General features: G+C 37.2%; 1 protein-coding gene across 7 annotated transcripts; it reads left to right on the top strand.

The window, feature by feature from the left end:
- Positions 1 to 134: 134 nt before the first annotated feature.
- On the top strand, positions 135 to 5410 carry LOC110790680 (uncharacterized). Of its 7 annotated transcripts, none has more exons than XM_021995451.2 (7): positions 135 to 293; positions 1078 to 1490; positions 1565 to 1617; positions 1894 to 1931; positions 3531 to 3960; positions 4729 to 5001; positions 5153 to 5410. In XM_021995451.2, the coding sequence occupies exons 1-6, from the start codon at positions 277 to 279 to the stop codon at positions 4942 to 4944; spliced, it is 1167 nt and encodes a 388-aa protein (XP_021851143.1). In that variant the 5' UTR covers positions 135 to 276; the 3' UTR covers positions 4945 to 5001; positions 5153 to 5410. The 7 variants fall into 7 exon arrangements, with proteins under 7 accessions (XP_021851143.1, XP_021851144.1, XP_056682533.1 ...); XM_021995452.2 differs by having other exon boundaries at positions 5137 to 5410; XM_056826555.1 differs by having other exon boundaries at positions 138 to 293; positions 1006 to 1490.
- Positions 5411 to 17775: the final 12365 nt, after the last annotated feature.

Genomic DNA, 17775 nt, shown 5'->3' with positions numbered 1-17775 from the left:
ATAGGATGAGAATTAAGTTAGAAAGTAGCGTATTTTGGGAATTATTGAATCTTTATACAATATTAAAGGAAATCGGTATATGATGCCCGTCAAAACAAACAAAAAAAACACAAAAAATAAATAAATTGTGAGCTAACATAATCAGCAGCTCTTGGCGCACAGAACGCCTATTTACTCTCTCTCCTATTCTCTGTTATCTTCCTCCGAAACCCAGCTTCCTCTATCTCTATTCCTCGCACCAAAACTGACACCCAATTTCAAGCGACTTATTCAGAAATGTCAATGCCTCATATGTAAGTTTATCTCTTTTAACTAATTATTCAGAAATGTCAATGCCTCATATGTGATTTGAACCATTTGAATTAATTATTGTGAATGTTAAGCTGCAATTTCCTTTAATTGCGTTGAAATTCTGGGTTTTTTTATATTGATTTGTGGCTTACAGACTGAGATAAAGGGTTACTATCAAAATCTTATTAAACCCTTTTGCCTGAATTTTATTTTTGACGCATTTGTATGAGTTGTATCTTGCTAATTCAATAATGTGCTTATTTAATTTTAGTTTTTGTCCAGTTTCTAATGAATGTTCATGTTTTATTTCAATGAACAGAAAGGTTTTTATTTTTTATTTTGTGCTTTGGGATTTAGAAACACAGAAAAAGAGAGGGTATGTAGTACTCCGTATTGACTTGAAATAGGTGGGTTTTAGATGGTTTTTACTACTACATAGTACATAGTTCATATGTTACTTTAATTTTATTGCTCTCTCTAAACGGTTCTTTTGGTAGGCGGTTATAAACGGTGATAATGGTAGTTAGTTGTGCTATCGAGGGGAATGGTAACACGTTCTTAGATTGGAATTGTAGTATCACAGACTTCTCCCCTGAGGTTTTCCTAATTGGTTGTCATCTATTACCAACTAAAAAATAAGCCTTAATTTGGTGGATATGAAGTTTGATATGGATGGAAATGGAATCAAACATATTTTCCTCTCTTTGATAACAGATTTAAAATAAATGGCTAGTGGTGATAACTTTAAGAAAGTGGCTCTTAACAGCTTCATTGATTGGTCACCAGGGCACTCTTAAATCAACCACAATCTCTTCTTAGCACTTCCTGTGTCCATCTGTGGCCATTTTTTCATACAGCAACCGAATATTCTGATCATCAGATGATTACGGGGAAGTTCTGGTGCTTTGCCACGCCCCTAAAGTGTTCATCTATGCCATTGGCTGTATCGAGCACAGTGAGGAGACTACATCCTCTTGGTGCAGTTTTTGCTGAGGCATGTGAGTCCTCTGATGTGCATTCTGAACTGGATAGTTATCAGAATTCACATGACAATGAGGCTTGGGATGAAGATGGAAGAGTTGCTTGCCACAATTCTGAATCTGAGGTGATATATTGCACAGAAACTCTAAGGAGGCGGAGAATAGGCCTAGCAAACAAAGGAAAAGTTCCCTGGAACAAAGGCAGGAAGCATAGCCCTGGTATATATCACATTATTATTTCAAATTGACCTCCATGAGTTGGTTCTTGGCTGATATTTGTGACATTGGTGCAGAGACTCGTGCACGGATTAAAGAAAAAACCCTTGAAGCCTTAAGAGACCCCAAGGTGAAGTGAAGTAAGAATCATTCAATTTCTTTTCACTACTTTGATGTCCGCTTCTGTTTCTGTTCTATGTGGTTAAGTCAGTTAAGAGTTAGGACCTGAACTGTGACTAACAGATCCTTCTTGTGATACTCTGCATGATGAAACCTCTCATTACTTTTCCTCTAAGTTCCCTAGATTTTATCTTGCTTGCTAATCCTCATCTGTTTGCTTCTTTTTTCATGTCTTGCTCCTTTGTTGAGATATTATAACTTGTGCTTTTATCATTCACGCTTTCAGATTAGAAAGAAGATGTCGGAAGCTCCACGCTTGCACAGGTAGTCTTTCCTCTTCATTTCTATTATTTGCAAAGATTGAAAAAGAGATTTAGGGATTTTCAATGTCATTTCTCAAGCATCATCAGAAATGATGTGATTGTGTTACAAAAAGAAGGTTCTTATGTTTTTGATAGCTAAGAAGTTCCTTGTGTTTTCCGTACTGAAAAGTATACGAGTCTCTCTAGACAACCCTTCCTAGAATTTCTCAGTTGTGGAATAAAGTTCTACCCTAAATCAGTAAATTGGAGAACCTCTATAATAAGATTGGTGTGTCTCTTTAACTGTTAACCCTGCACCTTTTCCTTTTGAAAGTAGGCAACCATCAGGATTCGTTTGTCTGTTGCAAACTTTTACCTGTGCTATTGTAAATATTACATATATTGACCATTGATTTCATTTACCATAGAATATGGTACTTCCTATCAATCTATCATTTGCTTTGTTAATGGGAATGTTGAAAGGCGGAGAGGTACATATTGTGCATGCTTGTGAGAAAGCGACGAGGGATGAGATTTAGTGAAGTGCTACACTGTTATGATTTAGTTGACCACCAGTAGGCCTTTCCTTTTCCTCTTATGATAGTTTTGTCTGTGATGCGCTGCTTGGGGTGCTCACATCACATGGGTTTATACTTTATATATGTTATTGCTTTCTTGGCCCTGATAAGAAAGAACAACAATACGTTCGGGAACTCCAAACCCTCCCTAAATAAAACTTATTTCCAAGAGTCATACTTTAAATATAAGTCTTCTCATTCAAAATGAATCTATTGTTCAACTTACATATCTTATTTATTTTAACCCCCACATAAAATACAGTAATTTAAAATAAATTATTTCAGGTAAATAGACAAACTGAATGATACGGAGCACTTATATATTCATTCTCACATAAGTTAGATAGACATATAGGTTTACATTTTAAACTCGTACCCTCTCTGTTCTTTTTTACCCATTTACCTTAGACTCTGTGACCCTACATGAGAGAATTCTATGCAGAAAAGGAGAGGTGCAAAATGGGAGGGTCTCCTTGTTGCTTCACATATGATAGGATCAATGAGTTATCTTATTAATCCTATATATACATGTGTTCTTGTGGGAAAGATAGAATGGAACTTTCTGGAGTAGAACTTCTCATTGAGTTTCTCTGTGTTTATGTACTATGCCTCCTTGTTTTCATGCTTCCAAGACCTGCTCAGGATTACTTTGTCAGTTATAGTCTTATAGCACATAATTGCCATTGGAAGACTCGTGGTTTTCGGTGTAAAGGTTTCTGCAATGAGAGAAACCCTTTTTCTTAAAGAGAAATAAGAATCTGGAGTTAAATGTTTTTGTTTGTTCGTTATTAAACTATGCCTAGTTCAGATCTGTAGAGCCTCAGCTTTTGTTGCCTAGCTTGTAACTAAAAAGCGGAAACACAATAAAATATTTACATTCCATTTTTCTGAGCTATCTTAATTTCTCTTTCAATCTAAGACATGGATAGCTATATTAAGAAATCTCTTCCAAAAAAGAAGAGAGGGAGAGTTTATGATATTTTAAAGGCATTACCCTGGCGAAATCCAATTGCTAACTCAAAAGGGGGTCTCCGTACTTGCAGTGAACAGTCCAAGAGGAAAATTGGCTCATCTCTCAAAAAATTGTGGGCAGAGCGTTTGAAACGAAAACGTTCAAAAGAAAAGTTCTTTTCCTCGTGGACTGAAAGCATTGCAGAGGCTGCTAGGAGGGGAGGGATCAATGAAGAACAACTCAACTGGGATAGTTATGAGAGGCTGAAAGTTGAGATGGCCTTCCAACGACTTCAATGGGATGAGGAAAAGGAAAAGGAAAAGGACATGAAAAGGATACGAGCAGAGAAGAAGGTACAGAAAAGAGTACAGAATGTGACTCGGGTTGCACAAAAGAAAGTGGAGCACAAACAGAATGAACTAAGGCCCAAAAAGAAAGGGATGCGCAGTAGGAAAAGGAGAGAAGGAAAGGGAGAGGCAGCTGCTTCAAAGGAGTTAAACATCAAGGACAGACTGGTAAAGGTAAAATAGCCGTGCTTACATTTTGTGGACTTTATTTTTGGCTGTGGGATGTAATGGACTAAATCAAAATGACTCTTAATAACTCTACGCTTTTTTCCCATGAAGTAGAAGATGGTCGTCCCGTTATCGCTTTTGGGTCAATTGGAAACAATCTCTCTGCAATTGCAGGGGTAAGGTTGCGTACGTCCGACCCCCCCTTACCCCGCTTCTTGCGGGAGCCTCTTTGAGGCAATGGGTAATGATAATGATGAATGTCTTTCCGAGGCCTTGCATGATGCTCATTCCCTAGCATGATTCATAGTTTTACCCCTTCTTCACAAGCTTGCCCTAGGGTGTTTGGTAAAAATATACATGGATGTCTTTTATCATCAGCATTAACTCTGTTTTTCTCTGAAAAGGAAAAGGTGAAACAATACAATTATACGGAGTACTTGGTATCTCCCAAGAACATGCTTGGACTTTATGATTTCAATTTCTTATAGAATGCAATGTTGTTTGAATTTGTATTTTGTCCATGAGTTGATAGTTTCTTAAAAGGATTATTCACCTGGGTATGAGTTGATGCATGTGTTGGCTTGAGTATATCTTTAACATTAAGGAACAAGATACAAGTACGTTTAGAGATAAGTCTTAGAATGCAACTCTTAATACAAATGTGTCAGTAAGGAATCTCTGAAGAATAATTAACTGGTACAAAATCAATAGTAAAAAAGATGTATTCTTTTGTTTAGTGGAGAATTCTGATATTGTGTTTCTCCAATCTTACAGATATTCGGAAAGAAGTCAATAGACGGACCTTCATGCAGTCAGAGTGGAACGATGGTTTATCTTCAATCAGCACTGGAGAAATTTGACATTGAATCCATAAAAGCTCAACAGAGCCGTAGCACAGTTTCACTTGCAGACCAGATTCAAGCTGCTAAGAGCAAAAGGCAGCAGATTGTCACCAATAAATCTAACATTATATCGACTCCACCAGGGTAAATTCTTGGCCTTGTGATGGGACAATTTAGCGCGTATCTTATCCTAATGCTGAGAAAGGTGAATACTTTGCTTCTTCCTATTTATTGGGTCTGTGGTCATAGGTAGAGTTGGAAATTGGATCGTTTGGTTTTATCATATTCGGTCTACCATAGACTACGTACTTACTATATTATAGAAAATAAATCAATTTAGTCGTACTATTTTTCAGGTCTGATTCCAGGTCATGCCGTTTCGGGTCAGGTAATGCAGGCCAGGTCAGTTTTGCATTCTAACAAGGATACCTCAAAAGGCCATAGCAACACTAATTTATACGCTTCCATGTTTGTTGCTGCATGCCTTGGTTTAGGGCATGTTAAACTATGTACATTTCGTTAACCGTACCTGGGATTCAAACCAATCCTTGCATGTTTTTTTTTTTTTTTAATTAAAGCATAGTTAATGAAAGCATTTATGTTTCATCTGAGAATTCTAATATGGTTATTACAAAAGCATACATTGATGGCTCTTGAAAATGTTGTGGATCTCACGATGAGCCCCCAACAGGCAACAGCTAATATTTACATGATTTTTCTTTTTAATATGAAAAGTAGAAAAAAAAAATTATGCGATTAGGAAATCAATAGGACATCCTTCATTCAAGGGGAATACAAAATACGGAGTACCAAATCTTATAAATCCGGACTGTAACGAAATGTTATCCAAGGTGTCCCATCCTACATAAGTGTGCATTTGGTTGAGAGAGTTTTGAGTAGAAATTAGAGGTTTTGTGGTGTTTGGTAAACACAGGATTTGAAGAGAGGATTTGGCTCAAATCTCCAATTCCAAAAACGTTGCAATGAGCAGCGTTTCAAATGGAGGATTAAAATTATGTAAAATTGAAAGACAACTTTGCCCCCATCTTCATCCTCTACTCCTATGGCCTCCATTAACACACCTGGAAAACTTTTCTGTAAGAAATTACGAAGTACTACTTTTCCATAGAACCACAAAAAACATACAATTGTTAGGAACTGATGATAAATAAATAATTACCCTCTCAAGTCTCAACCACACAATTGTTTATCCTACCAAAATTCATCAAAATTGATGCTTGATAATCAAAACACAAGAAGACCATGAAAATTTTGTTTATCCTACCCAAATTCATCAAAATTGCTGCTTGATAAGTCAATCATAAAAGACCGTGGAAATAAGGAGGAGATTGAATAGGCTGGTTTTTTTTTTTTTTTTTTTGTATTTGGGCGATCGAATTAAGTAAGGTGGACATTGAATGGGTGGAGTATTTTTGTTTCTGTTTGTAGGCGATGAAAACAAGAAGAAATTTGGAGAAATAGTGAAATATGGGGCATTACTCTGCAAAAACAATTTTTTAGGGGTTTGTTTACCTTTTTTTTTAAATAGTACTCCTATTTACTTATGATTTATTTATTTTGTAATAAATTTTCATTAAGTTTGTCATGAATTATTAAAGGAGTTTAATTATTTATACTTGTCTAAATTTGTACATCAATACCTAGTATTTAAAAAGGATAACCATATATGATTAGTTGACACGTGTCACCCTACCATATATGATTAGTTTGTTGCGATTAAAGCGAAAATTAGAACAAACTTATCTGATTCGATGAACTGAACGAAGAACAATTGTTGCGTCGTAGACACCCACTGTCCTAAAAGACGATTCCGCGCTACCTCCCGGTGCAGTAGAACAGAATGCGGTCGCCCTCCAGGATTAGCGCAACTCCGACGTTGTGTGCACTCACAAAGCCGGATGGAGTCAGAACGTATGCCCAAAACCGAGAGCAATTTTGTGTGAGAGTAAGAATGTGTTTTCGTATTTTGTGTGTTATGATTTTCTGTGAGAAGGGAACTGAAACTCTGATTTAAATAATTAGAAGGAAAGCATTGCAACAGACAAAAACGGCTGAGGGAATGAATGTTGCAACAGCCAGAAAACGGTCAAAAACATTGATCATAGTAACGGACGTAATTAATGGCATTTAATCCAACGGTTACGTAATCAATACAGATTCCCGTAACAGTGACTTGCGCAAACCGGTCCAGTTACCAAAAAGAACAGGGTTGACCCACCCCACGCCCGCGAACCGCATTCCCAAGAGCCCAAGTACCAAGTACCAAGTACCAAGTACCAAGTACCAAGTACCAAGTACCAAGTACCAAGTACCAAGTACCAAGGCCCAAGGCCCACGGCCCGCGGCCTGCGCCCGGCCCGGCGCGCGCGCGCGTGTGTGTGATGTGTCCACCCATACCATTCTCACACTTTCTTAAACAAGAGTTACACTCATTCCCCAATTAATAAACAAGAGGAATATGAAGAGTTTTTCCAATGTGGGACTCTTGAATTTTCACTCACCCTTTTTTTCTTTGTGTTTCCCAATGAGAATTTCCAACAATCCCCCACAGGTTCGAATATGCGGAAAAGAAAGAAAAGAAAGGAGAAGGATATTGGTTTTGGGCAAAACAAAACAATTGAATAGGTGTCAATGTCTTTCGACTTGAATTAACACTTAGTGACATTTAAGCTATGATCTCTTTCCTACCAAGTGACTTTCGTATTGAACTTGATAGGGAGATAGAAACCCGTCACTTAAAGCACGCAACTGAATATGTATGACATTCTGACTCCGCGAATAAAGTGACGCCTTATACTGGCCATACGTCCGACCTGGATATGCTCATAGGTGCTCTAGAGAATAGCCCACATCGCAATTCTCATAGGAAGCGGCCACACCTCCACACCTACGTAGGTGAATCCCATCAAGTGTGAGCTACATTCACACCACCAAACATATGGTATGGGTTCATTAAGAGCCGTATGCTCAACCTCTTTCCTATTGTAGCAAGCACATTATAACATCTAGGGGATGGACAAAAAATAAAATTTTGTGCTTCCGAATTATAACAATAATGTCGTCCTTTGAACTCTGTGAGTAGGAGTTCATTATTTTACAATTCATTCAACGGGCTTCAGGCCCATCCCTTCCGATGTTTCCAAAACTAGTTTTCTACATAGGCCTTTCGTTTACGGATCCGCAATGTTCATTTCAGACTTTACATAGTCTAGTGATATCACCCCACTTGACAACAATTCTTTGATGGCCTTGTGCCTCAAACGAATGTGCCTTTTCTTCCCATTGTAGGCATGGTTGTTTGCCACAGCAATAGCCGCTTGCGAATCACAATGAAGTGCAACTGAAGGAGCTGGCTTCCCCCACAGCGGAATATCTGCAAGCACATTTCTCAACCATTCTGCCTCATGACCTGCCAATTCAAGAGCAATAAACTCAGATTCCATAGTAGACATAGCAGTACAAGATTGTTTACAAGATTTCCAAGACACAGCTCCACCCCCTAGGGTGAAAACATAACCACTGGTAGAGTTAATTTCATCATTGCCAGAAACCCAGTTAGCATCACAATAGCCTTCCAAAACTCCTGGAAACTTGGAGTAGTGCAAACTCCAATCCATAGTACCCTTAAGGTACCTGAGCAATCTCTTCAAAGCATCCCAATGTTCATGACTTGGGTTATGAGTATACCTGCTTAATCTACTCACAGAATAAGCAATGTCAGGTCTAGTGTAGTTCATCAGAAACATAACACTACCAATAATCTTAGCATATTCAGATTGGCTAACAGGATCACCATTATTTTTCCTTAAGTGGATGCTTGGATCATAGGGAGTCCTAACTGGATCGACGTCAAAAGAGTTAAATTTTTTAAGTAACTTTTCAACATAGTGAGCTTGGCTAAGACAAATGCCATTTGGAGTTCTCTTGATTTTCACTCCTAAAATCACATCTGCCTCACCCATATCTTTCATTTCAAACTTAGAACTTAGAAAACTTTTTGTCTCATTTACTCGATCCAAATTAGTCCCAAAAATTAACATATCATCCACATAAAGACAAATAATCACACAACCATCAGAATCATGCTTAGAGTAAACACAAGAATCACCTTCATTTACATGGAACCCATTACCTGTCATAGTCTTGTCAAATTTGTCATGCCATTGCTTTGGAGCTTGCTTAAGCCCATACAAGGACTTGACTAATTTACAAACCTTATTCTCTTGACCAGGAACAACAAACCCTTCCGGTTGAACCATGTAAATTTCCTCATCCAAATCACCATTTAAAAATGCAGTTTTAACATCCATTTGATGCACAACAAGATCATGAATGCAAGCAAGAGCAATCAAAGTTCTAATAGTAGCAATTTTAGTGACAGGAGAATAAGTATCAAAATAATCAATACCATGCCTTTGGGTGAATCCCCTTACCACAATTCTAGCCTTATACTTGTCAATGGATCCAGTGGATTTCAATTTTTTCCTAAAGATCCATTTACAAGTAATGGGCTTGCAACCCCTAGGCAGATCAACCAACTCCCAAGTATTGTTACTTAGGATTGACTGAAGTTCACTATCTATTGCCTCTTTCCAAAACACTGCATCAACAGATTTCATAGCCTCTTCATAGGTCCTAGGATCATCTTCCAAAATAAAGACATAAACAAAGTCATCATCAATCAAGTAAGGTTCAGTTAAGAAAGCAGTAATAAAATCATCACCATAACTGGTTTCCTTTCTTGCCCTCTTGCTCCTCCTTGGCTCCAATTCAGAATTCACATCAGAGGTGGGAGGAGCAACAACAGGCATACTAGAAGAAGTGCTAGAAGAAGGCACATCATTGATACAAGATATTTTCAAAGGAAATACTGTTTCAAAAAACTCGGCATCTCTTGCCTCAATGATGTTACCACCTGCATAAGAATTGTTAGCACCTTTAACAAGAAAACGATATGCAGCACTTTGGTAAGCATAACCAATAAAAATACAATCAACCGTTTTAGGACCAATCTTGTCCCTTTTGAAGCTGGGTATAGCCACCTTTGCTAGACACCCCCACACTTTCAAATAACTTAGGTTAGGTGCACGACCCTTCCATATTTCGTATGGAGTCTTGTCTAGCTTCTTGTGAGGTACCCTGTTTAAAACATGACAAGCAGATAATATAGCTTCCCCCCACATGTTATCAGAAAACCCAGAACTAATAAGCATAGAATTCATCATGTTCTTCAATGTTCTGTTCTTCCTTTCAGCAATCCCGTTCTGCTCGGGTGTGTAGGGAGCCGTTGTCTCATGAATGATCCCATTCTGCTCACAAAATGCCTTAAGAGTGTTAGGGTCATATTCACCACCCCTATCACTCCTAAGTCTCTTGATCTTCCTATCAAGTTGGTTCTCCACTTCGGCCTTGTATTTGAGGAACATTTCCTCAGCCTCATCTTTTGACCTGAGAAGATAAACCATGGTGAATCTTGAGCAGTCATCAACAAAAGTAATATAATACCTTTTACCACCCCTGCTCTCATAATTTTTAAAATCCCCCAAGTCACTATGAACAAGCTCTAGTACTTTAGTTTGTCTATCTATTGATTTAAATGGCTTCTTTGCAAACTTGGCCTCAACACATACTTCACATTTTGCAAAATCAGTTTTAGAAAAACTGGGGATCAAGTTAAGTTGTTTAAGCCTTTTAATTGAAGCAATGTTAAGATGACCCAACCTTGCATGCCATAAATCAATAGACTCAGCAATATAAACAGAATTAGTACTAGCATTCTTATTCATAATTTCAAGTTTGACATCAAGAGTAAATAAACCCCCATTACAGAAACCCTTTCCCACAAACTCCCCATTATGAGTAATAACAAGCCTATCAGAATCAAATGAAAGCTTCAATCCAGCCTTAATTAGCAAGCTACCAGAAATCAGGTTCCTACGCATTTCTGGAACATGCAACACATTGGTAAGAGTAATAAGTTTTCCAGAGGTAAGAGTGAGAACGATCTTCCCTTTGCCTTGAACAGTTGCAGAAGCTGAATTACCCATGAAGACATTTTCACCATAAGTTTTTTCGTAGGTAGTGAACATGTCTTTGTTGGTGCAGATATGTCTCGTTGCTCCAGTATCAACGATCCATTCAGCAACATTACCTGTCAAGTTAGCTTCTGAAACAACAGCAACAAAATGGTTAGGATTAGAAACTTCATTAGCTTCAGCAAGGTTGGCTTGGTTCTGATCCGACTTCTTCTTGGATCTGCAATCTACAGACTTGTGACCAGTTTTCCCACATTCAAAACACTTGCCCTTGAACTTATACTTCATTGGTTTCCCTTGAGGCTTGAAAGGACTTCCCTTTCCCTTAAACTTTTCAGAATATGCATGAGGCTTAGGTTCTACAAGGTTAGCCTTAGCAGACCCGGAAAACACAGATTGACCCTTATCCTTAATACGATTTTCCTCCTCAATTTTCAGGTGACCTACAAGCTCCTCTAAGGTAAGGTCCTTTTTCTTATGCATTAACTGATTACGAAAACCTTTCCAAGAGGGTGGGAGTTTCTCAATTAAAACTATAGCAAGGGTAATATCACAAATACTCAAACCCTCGGCAGCCATAGCAATGCAAATATTTTCATAAGCATGAATCTGATCAATAATTGGTTTATCATCTTGGACTTGAAAAGCTAACCACTTACTGACACAATAACGCTTAGTACCAGCATCATCAGTTCCATATTTCTTTTCTAATGCATCCCAAATATCCCTAGCATGATTAAACCCCATATAGATATCAAGCAAAGTATTCGACATATGATGCAGCAACATGCCCTTACATGTCCTATCGTCTTTAGCAAATTTCAACTCAAAAGCATGCAATTCAGTTTCATCATCAGGTTCGACAACATCATCAAGCACATAAGCAATCTCAATTTGTTCTAAATAGAATCGCATCCTAACAGCCCAACGTTTATAATTCTTGCCATCAAGAGGTTCTAACTTAGACATATCAGGAATCATGAATTTGGAAGTCAAAGCCATAATAATCGTCTTTTAGATTGTTGCGATTAAAGCGAAAATTAGAACAAACTTATCTGATTCGATGAACTGAACGAAGAACAATTGTTGCGTCGTGGACACCCACTGTCCTAAAAGACGATTCCGCGCTACCTCCCGGTGCAGTAGAACAGAATGCGGTCGCCCTCCAGGATTAGCGCAACTCCGACGTTGTGTGCACTCACAAAGCCGGATGGAGTCAGAACGTATGCCCAAAACCGAGAGCAATTTTGTGTGAGAGTAAGAATGTGTTTTCGTATTTTGTGTGTTATGATTTTCTGTGAGAAGGGAACTGAAACTCTGATTTAAATAATTAGAAGGAAAGCATTGCAACAGACAAAAACGACTGAGGGAATGAATGTTGCAACAGCCAGAAAACGGTCAAAAACATTGATCATAGTAACGGACGTAATTAATGGCATTTAATCCAACGGTTACGTAATCAATACAGATTCCCGTAACAGTGACTTGCGCAAACCGGTCCAGTTACCAAAAAGAACAGGGTTGACCCACCCCACGCCCGCGAACCGCATTCCCAAGTACCAAGGCCCAAGGCCCACGGCCCACGGCCCACGGCCCGCGGCCCGCGCCCGGCCCGGCGCGCGCGCGTGTGTGTGTGATGTGTCCACCCATACCATTCTCACACTTTCTTAAACAAGAGTTACACTCATTCCCCAATTAATAAACAAGAGGAATATGAAGAGTTTTTCCAATGTGGGACTCTTGAATTTTCACTCACCCTTTTTTTCTTTGTGTTTCCCAATGAGAATTTCCAACAGTTGACACGTACCATCCTACCATATATGATTAATTGACACATGTCACCCTCATATATCTTTCATCCATAAATTTGTTTTTTTTTCAATTTTTCATTTTGTTGTTTGTAATACGAAATATTTTACAACTTTAACACCTATTTCACTTCATCTTCCTCAATAAACATCAATTCACAATTTAATTCATATATTCATTCAATCGCTTCCACTCGGTCACTCCATCTCCCTAGCTATGTAACACTCAAATTAATTCACCATCTAATTTTTTTTTTTTTTTTTAATTTTCACCTCTATATGAATCATCTATTCCCACTAAAAACGCAAGCCCTCGATAAAATTAGCACTTTAAAAGACGACTTAACAACCACTATATAATTGTCCGTTCATTGAACGGACTCAAAAGCTAGTTTGTACTTAAAGAAACTCACCATTTACATTTAAATAAAAAAAAGGAAATAAATGTCACACAAGATCAATGTCCATAAATGTCATTTTACACAATAAACTAGTTAAAATATTTTAAAAAAACCTCTAAGTGTTACCAAACACATTTATATAAACAGCTAGTCAAATCCGCAGTCAAATCTGCTAAACAAAAAGGTAATCAGCTAACTGCTATTGTGAACAGTAAACAGCTAAACGCTAACCTCTGGTTACCAAACAGGGCCATTATGGCCTTGAGATGGACTATCTATATCCGTTATTTACCTAGCCTATGTAATTTTGCAACTCTGGTTTAATTAGAGCAATTAGTGTTTGGGCCCGGGTGATGCCCCAGAGCATTATGTGAATAAAAAATAATTATTATATTATGTCTAATGTTTTTCACAAGATAATTTTCCTGTATTACATTAATATTAATTTTGGAAAAATAACATATAAACAATTTTAGCTCAATTGGACAACACTCTAGTGTTAGTGAAAGTTGCAGGTTCGACTCTTATGCAAACTATTTATCTCATTTTTTATATGAAAGTGGATTGATAACATGAATTGATTTATGGATTGAGGGAGAGCGTCACGTGGCATGTAGACGTTTGTAGAAACCCCTTTTAATAAATAGCATAGATTTGACAAGCACTTTAAATAAAACTAGCTTTTGAGCCATTCAAAGAACGGGCGGTTGTATAGTGGTTGTTCAACCATGTTTTAAAGTTTTAATTAGTGAGAACTTGTGATTTTTGGTAATATATAAATTAAATAGAGGTGTAATTTGAAGGTTGAAAAAATAAAAAAATTTATATGTTGAATTAATATTGAATGTTGGATGAAGTGGAAGAGGCTAATGTGAATATTGGATGGTAACTAGATTTTGAATAAGGAAGATGAAATGGAAGAGGAGTTAAAGTTGTAAAACATATAAACAATAAAAGGAAAAAAAAAAAACTTAACGAATTGATGAATGAAATGAAATATAACATGGCTTCTAATAATCCATGGTTATCCTTTTTAAATACTAGATATAGATTAAGGTCCTAAAATAGAATTTATTATATGCTACTTAGAGTAATGTTTGAATTTTAAGATCCTTAAATTCTCATGTATATTCTACCTTTAATTTATTACTAGACTTTAGCCCGTGCGATGCACGATTTCTATTAAATTGTTACGTTAAAATAAAACTTCTACATATATCAACTGTTATATTTTATATATTAGATTAAATTGATTTTTTTATTTTGGATTGAATTTCATTTTATATTTATTTTTTAATTATTATAGTGTTTGATTTTGGATGAAATTGTATATAAGAAATATTAATAATTTTTTAATAAACATATTTACGTGGCACCTAATTATTTATCTACTTGGCATTCGACTTTTTAATTCAAAAATAATTTTGAAGTCTTATTTTTCATTGGCTGAAACCATTAGATTTCCTACGTGGTGCTCTAATATTGGATTAATGTTTGATTTTGGATTGAATTTTATTTTAGATTAGTGTTTGATTTTGGATGAATTTTATTTTAGATTTGTTTTTTAATTATTAAAGCGTTTGATTTTGGATGGAATTGTATATATTAAATTAGTAATTAATTAATTAATTTAAATATCTACGTGGCACCTAATTAATTATCTACGTGGCACTCGATTTTTTTAATTCAAAAATAAATTAGAAATCTTATTTTTCATTGGCCGAAACCATTAGTAATCCTAGGTGGCGCTCTAATAATTCAGCAAATATGCCTCCTTTATATATGTATATTAGATTTAAAAAATCACAGCTCCTTAAACCATAAATTCATAACTCATCTAATATAGTACCTTATTAGTTCAATTACCGTCTTTTCAATTTCAGCTAATTTATCAATTTCAACTGATCTATTCCAGGTAGTGTCGTGAAATAGAGCCTTAGATAATTCTTGGTATACAACTAACTTATACAAGGTACAAGCGGTTGCTTATATGGTTAATTCTAGTGGCATGGGTTTTAGAATTGCCACAGGCACCTCCAAAATCTCGTCTTCTGTTTGCGTATGACAAATTAGTTTTTGCTCCTCTACATGTAATAATCTTAAAAACGTTATAAATGATTTATGTACTCTATTTGGACAAATAATTAATTTTCATAAATCAACTATTGTCTTTTCTAAATTTATTATGAATACCAGACGTGACAACTCAACCAACATTTTTAATGTGACCAAATCAATGTCTTTAGGTCCTTACCTAGGAGCCACTTCTCCTTACAAACCTACTAAATCAACTGCAATAATATTAATATCATGCAAAAAATGAAGATCACATTAATGCATGGTATGCTAACTATTTATCAAAAGTTGGTCTTGTTATTATCATTCAGAGTAAATTTGATGCTATTCCAGCGTATATTTTTCCTCCTCTCTACTCCCATAAAAAACATGCGCACAATTTTTTTATTTTTTTTGGCAAGCAAGTGATAAATTTATTGATCAACCACCACAACCATTACAAACAGTCACCAGAATGGTCCCAACAGACCAAACAGGAAACAAAACAACAAAAGGCTAGGAACACCAAGCCAAACAAGACCCTAGCCCCTCAAAGGCTAGAAAACCAATCCCTATCTCTATTACAGATTTTCTTGCTAAGAAAATTTGCCACTCTACTCTTAACTTCAGTTTGAATAGTTTTGACAGAGTTCTTGATCACTGGCACTTGAGCTCTCCATACTGATGAGTTCCTAGCTTTCCAGATGTGATAAACAAGACATGCTACTGCTGTGTACATAACTGTCTTCTGGACCTTGTGTAGGGGAATACAGTTAAACATAATAACATGTGCGGAACAATCCCCAAAGCCAGGAAACATGTATAAAGCACAGATTAAGCAAACTTACATTCGAAGCGTGTTTTCCACAATAATCTGTCAACGAACACGAACAAAGAACTCCACTTGTCGTTCCTCTACTTGGTTCACCGACACGTTCAGATCCGTCTTGATTATCGTAGCTTAGACAATCGATCAAGATACTTTTCTTTTGGGAAGAACTCACTTTGGAGGCACATAGAGAATTAGGGTTCTCTGTGTCTCTAGGGTTTGAGTAATGAATTGTGTGTTGTTGGAATAATACAATTGACCTATTGTATTAATGATGCAACCGGCCAAGAACCAAAGGCCTTGACCGGCCACATCATGCAAGCACACACGGACCACACAGCCCGCGCCCAGCGACACACTGCAGGCCGAAGCCCACAGCGCGCGCGCCGAGCAGCTGGGCCGTGGGCCTGCTCGCTCGTCGCTGCGATGCGCTGTTGCGTGCTCGCGCCCAATGGGCTGGCCTTGATCGCCTTTGCTCGCGATCTTGCTGGCTCGTTGGGCCTTGCACGCTTACGTGCTTGGCTCGACGGGCCGGCAACTCCGATGCCCTTCGTATTCGCGATTTAATATATTTCCGATATATTATTTATCGTTTCGTATACGACGAATCACCGTCGTACGATACGATTTATTCGTCTCGCCCAGCTTACGAATATTCGCGATACGATATACGATTTTGACAAAGGTCGTATCGTATAATACGTTTCCAACTAATTCCCGAAAAGCTATTAAATGAATTTCCGATTCATTTAATCCGGTGATCTGTTACGTGTCATTGGTGTGACCTTGTAGGTTCAGTCAAGAGTAAGTTGTGAGTTCAATATCCATTAGAACTCACTGATCGGAAGCATTGCTCCAGCTAGCTGTTCCGATCACTTGATCTCACTGAATTAATTGTTCGCAATTAATCTGAACCTTGGTATTAGACTTAATGCGCCTTGGGTGAAGGACATATTTCCTTCAATCTCCCACTTATCATTCAGACAAGTGTGCATCCACATTCCTTTGTCACTTAGTGTTACTTACTGAACATACGGTAAGATCCAAGCCATCCTTATTAGGTCCAGAAGTGTTTCTCGGATTACAGAGTTCAACTGTCAAACTTTTGCAGAAGGTTAAGCATAACCATTCTAAGCACGGCCATGCATTTTACAGTATCTAACTCTCCGAGAGGCCTTGTTACACAACCACACCATATCCTATCAAAGATAGGAGGACAATCCATTCTTGCAATCTATGGACACTCACTTTGATTCATAGTACGCCCAATAACTGCTTTTATAGCCTCCTTTTACGGTGTGACGTTTAGCTAGTATCAAAGCGAACTAATTCTCAAACGAGCAGACATAATCGCTCATGTTCTGAGGAACGGTTTCTAATCACCATTAATGAGAACTACCTATGACATGACTTTAATCTCTTAAAGCGTTCTCATGGTCAATCCGATACAAGATCCAATAAGTATCTATGCAAAAGATTCTGACATCCAGTCACTCTAGTTCAAGAAACAGAACTAAGTAATCTACTTGCAATCTAATCTTCATTAGTCATTGGTCGTCCACCTTTCAATGACCTGGATTAGGGATCCTTTGTGACTTCAATATTCAAGTTCACTTATGGGTGTTTCTTTGTCGAAGAATCCATCTTGACATCCCATTTGAATGATTTGAATCACACGGACTTATCATTTAATTCTAAACCACAATTAAATGAATATGAAATAAATAAATTTCATAAATATGAAATGGTTAAACCAATTGTTTTAAACATAGATCTAACAGATGTTCTAAAACAATACTTAGAAAATCAAAGCCATTCTCCAACATGCTT

This window comes from Spinacia oleracea, chromosome 4 (genome assembly GCF_020520425.1).
Source record: "Spinacia oleracea cultivar Varoflay chromosome 4, BTI_SOV_V1, whole genome shotgun sequence".
Taxonomy (NCBI): Eukaryota; Viridiplantae; Streptophyta; class Magnoliopsida; order Caryophyllales; family Amaranthaceae; genus Spinacia; species Spinacia oleracea.
This window is presented reverse-complemented; position numbering and strand designations above follow the sequence as displayed.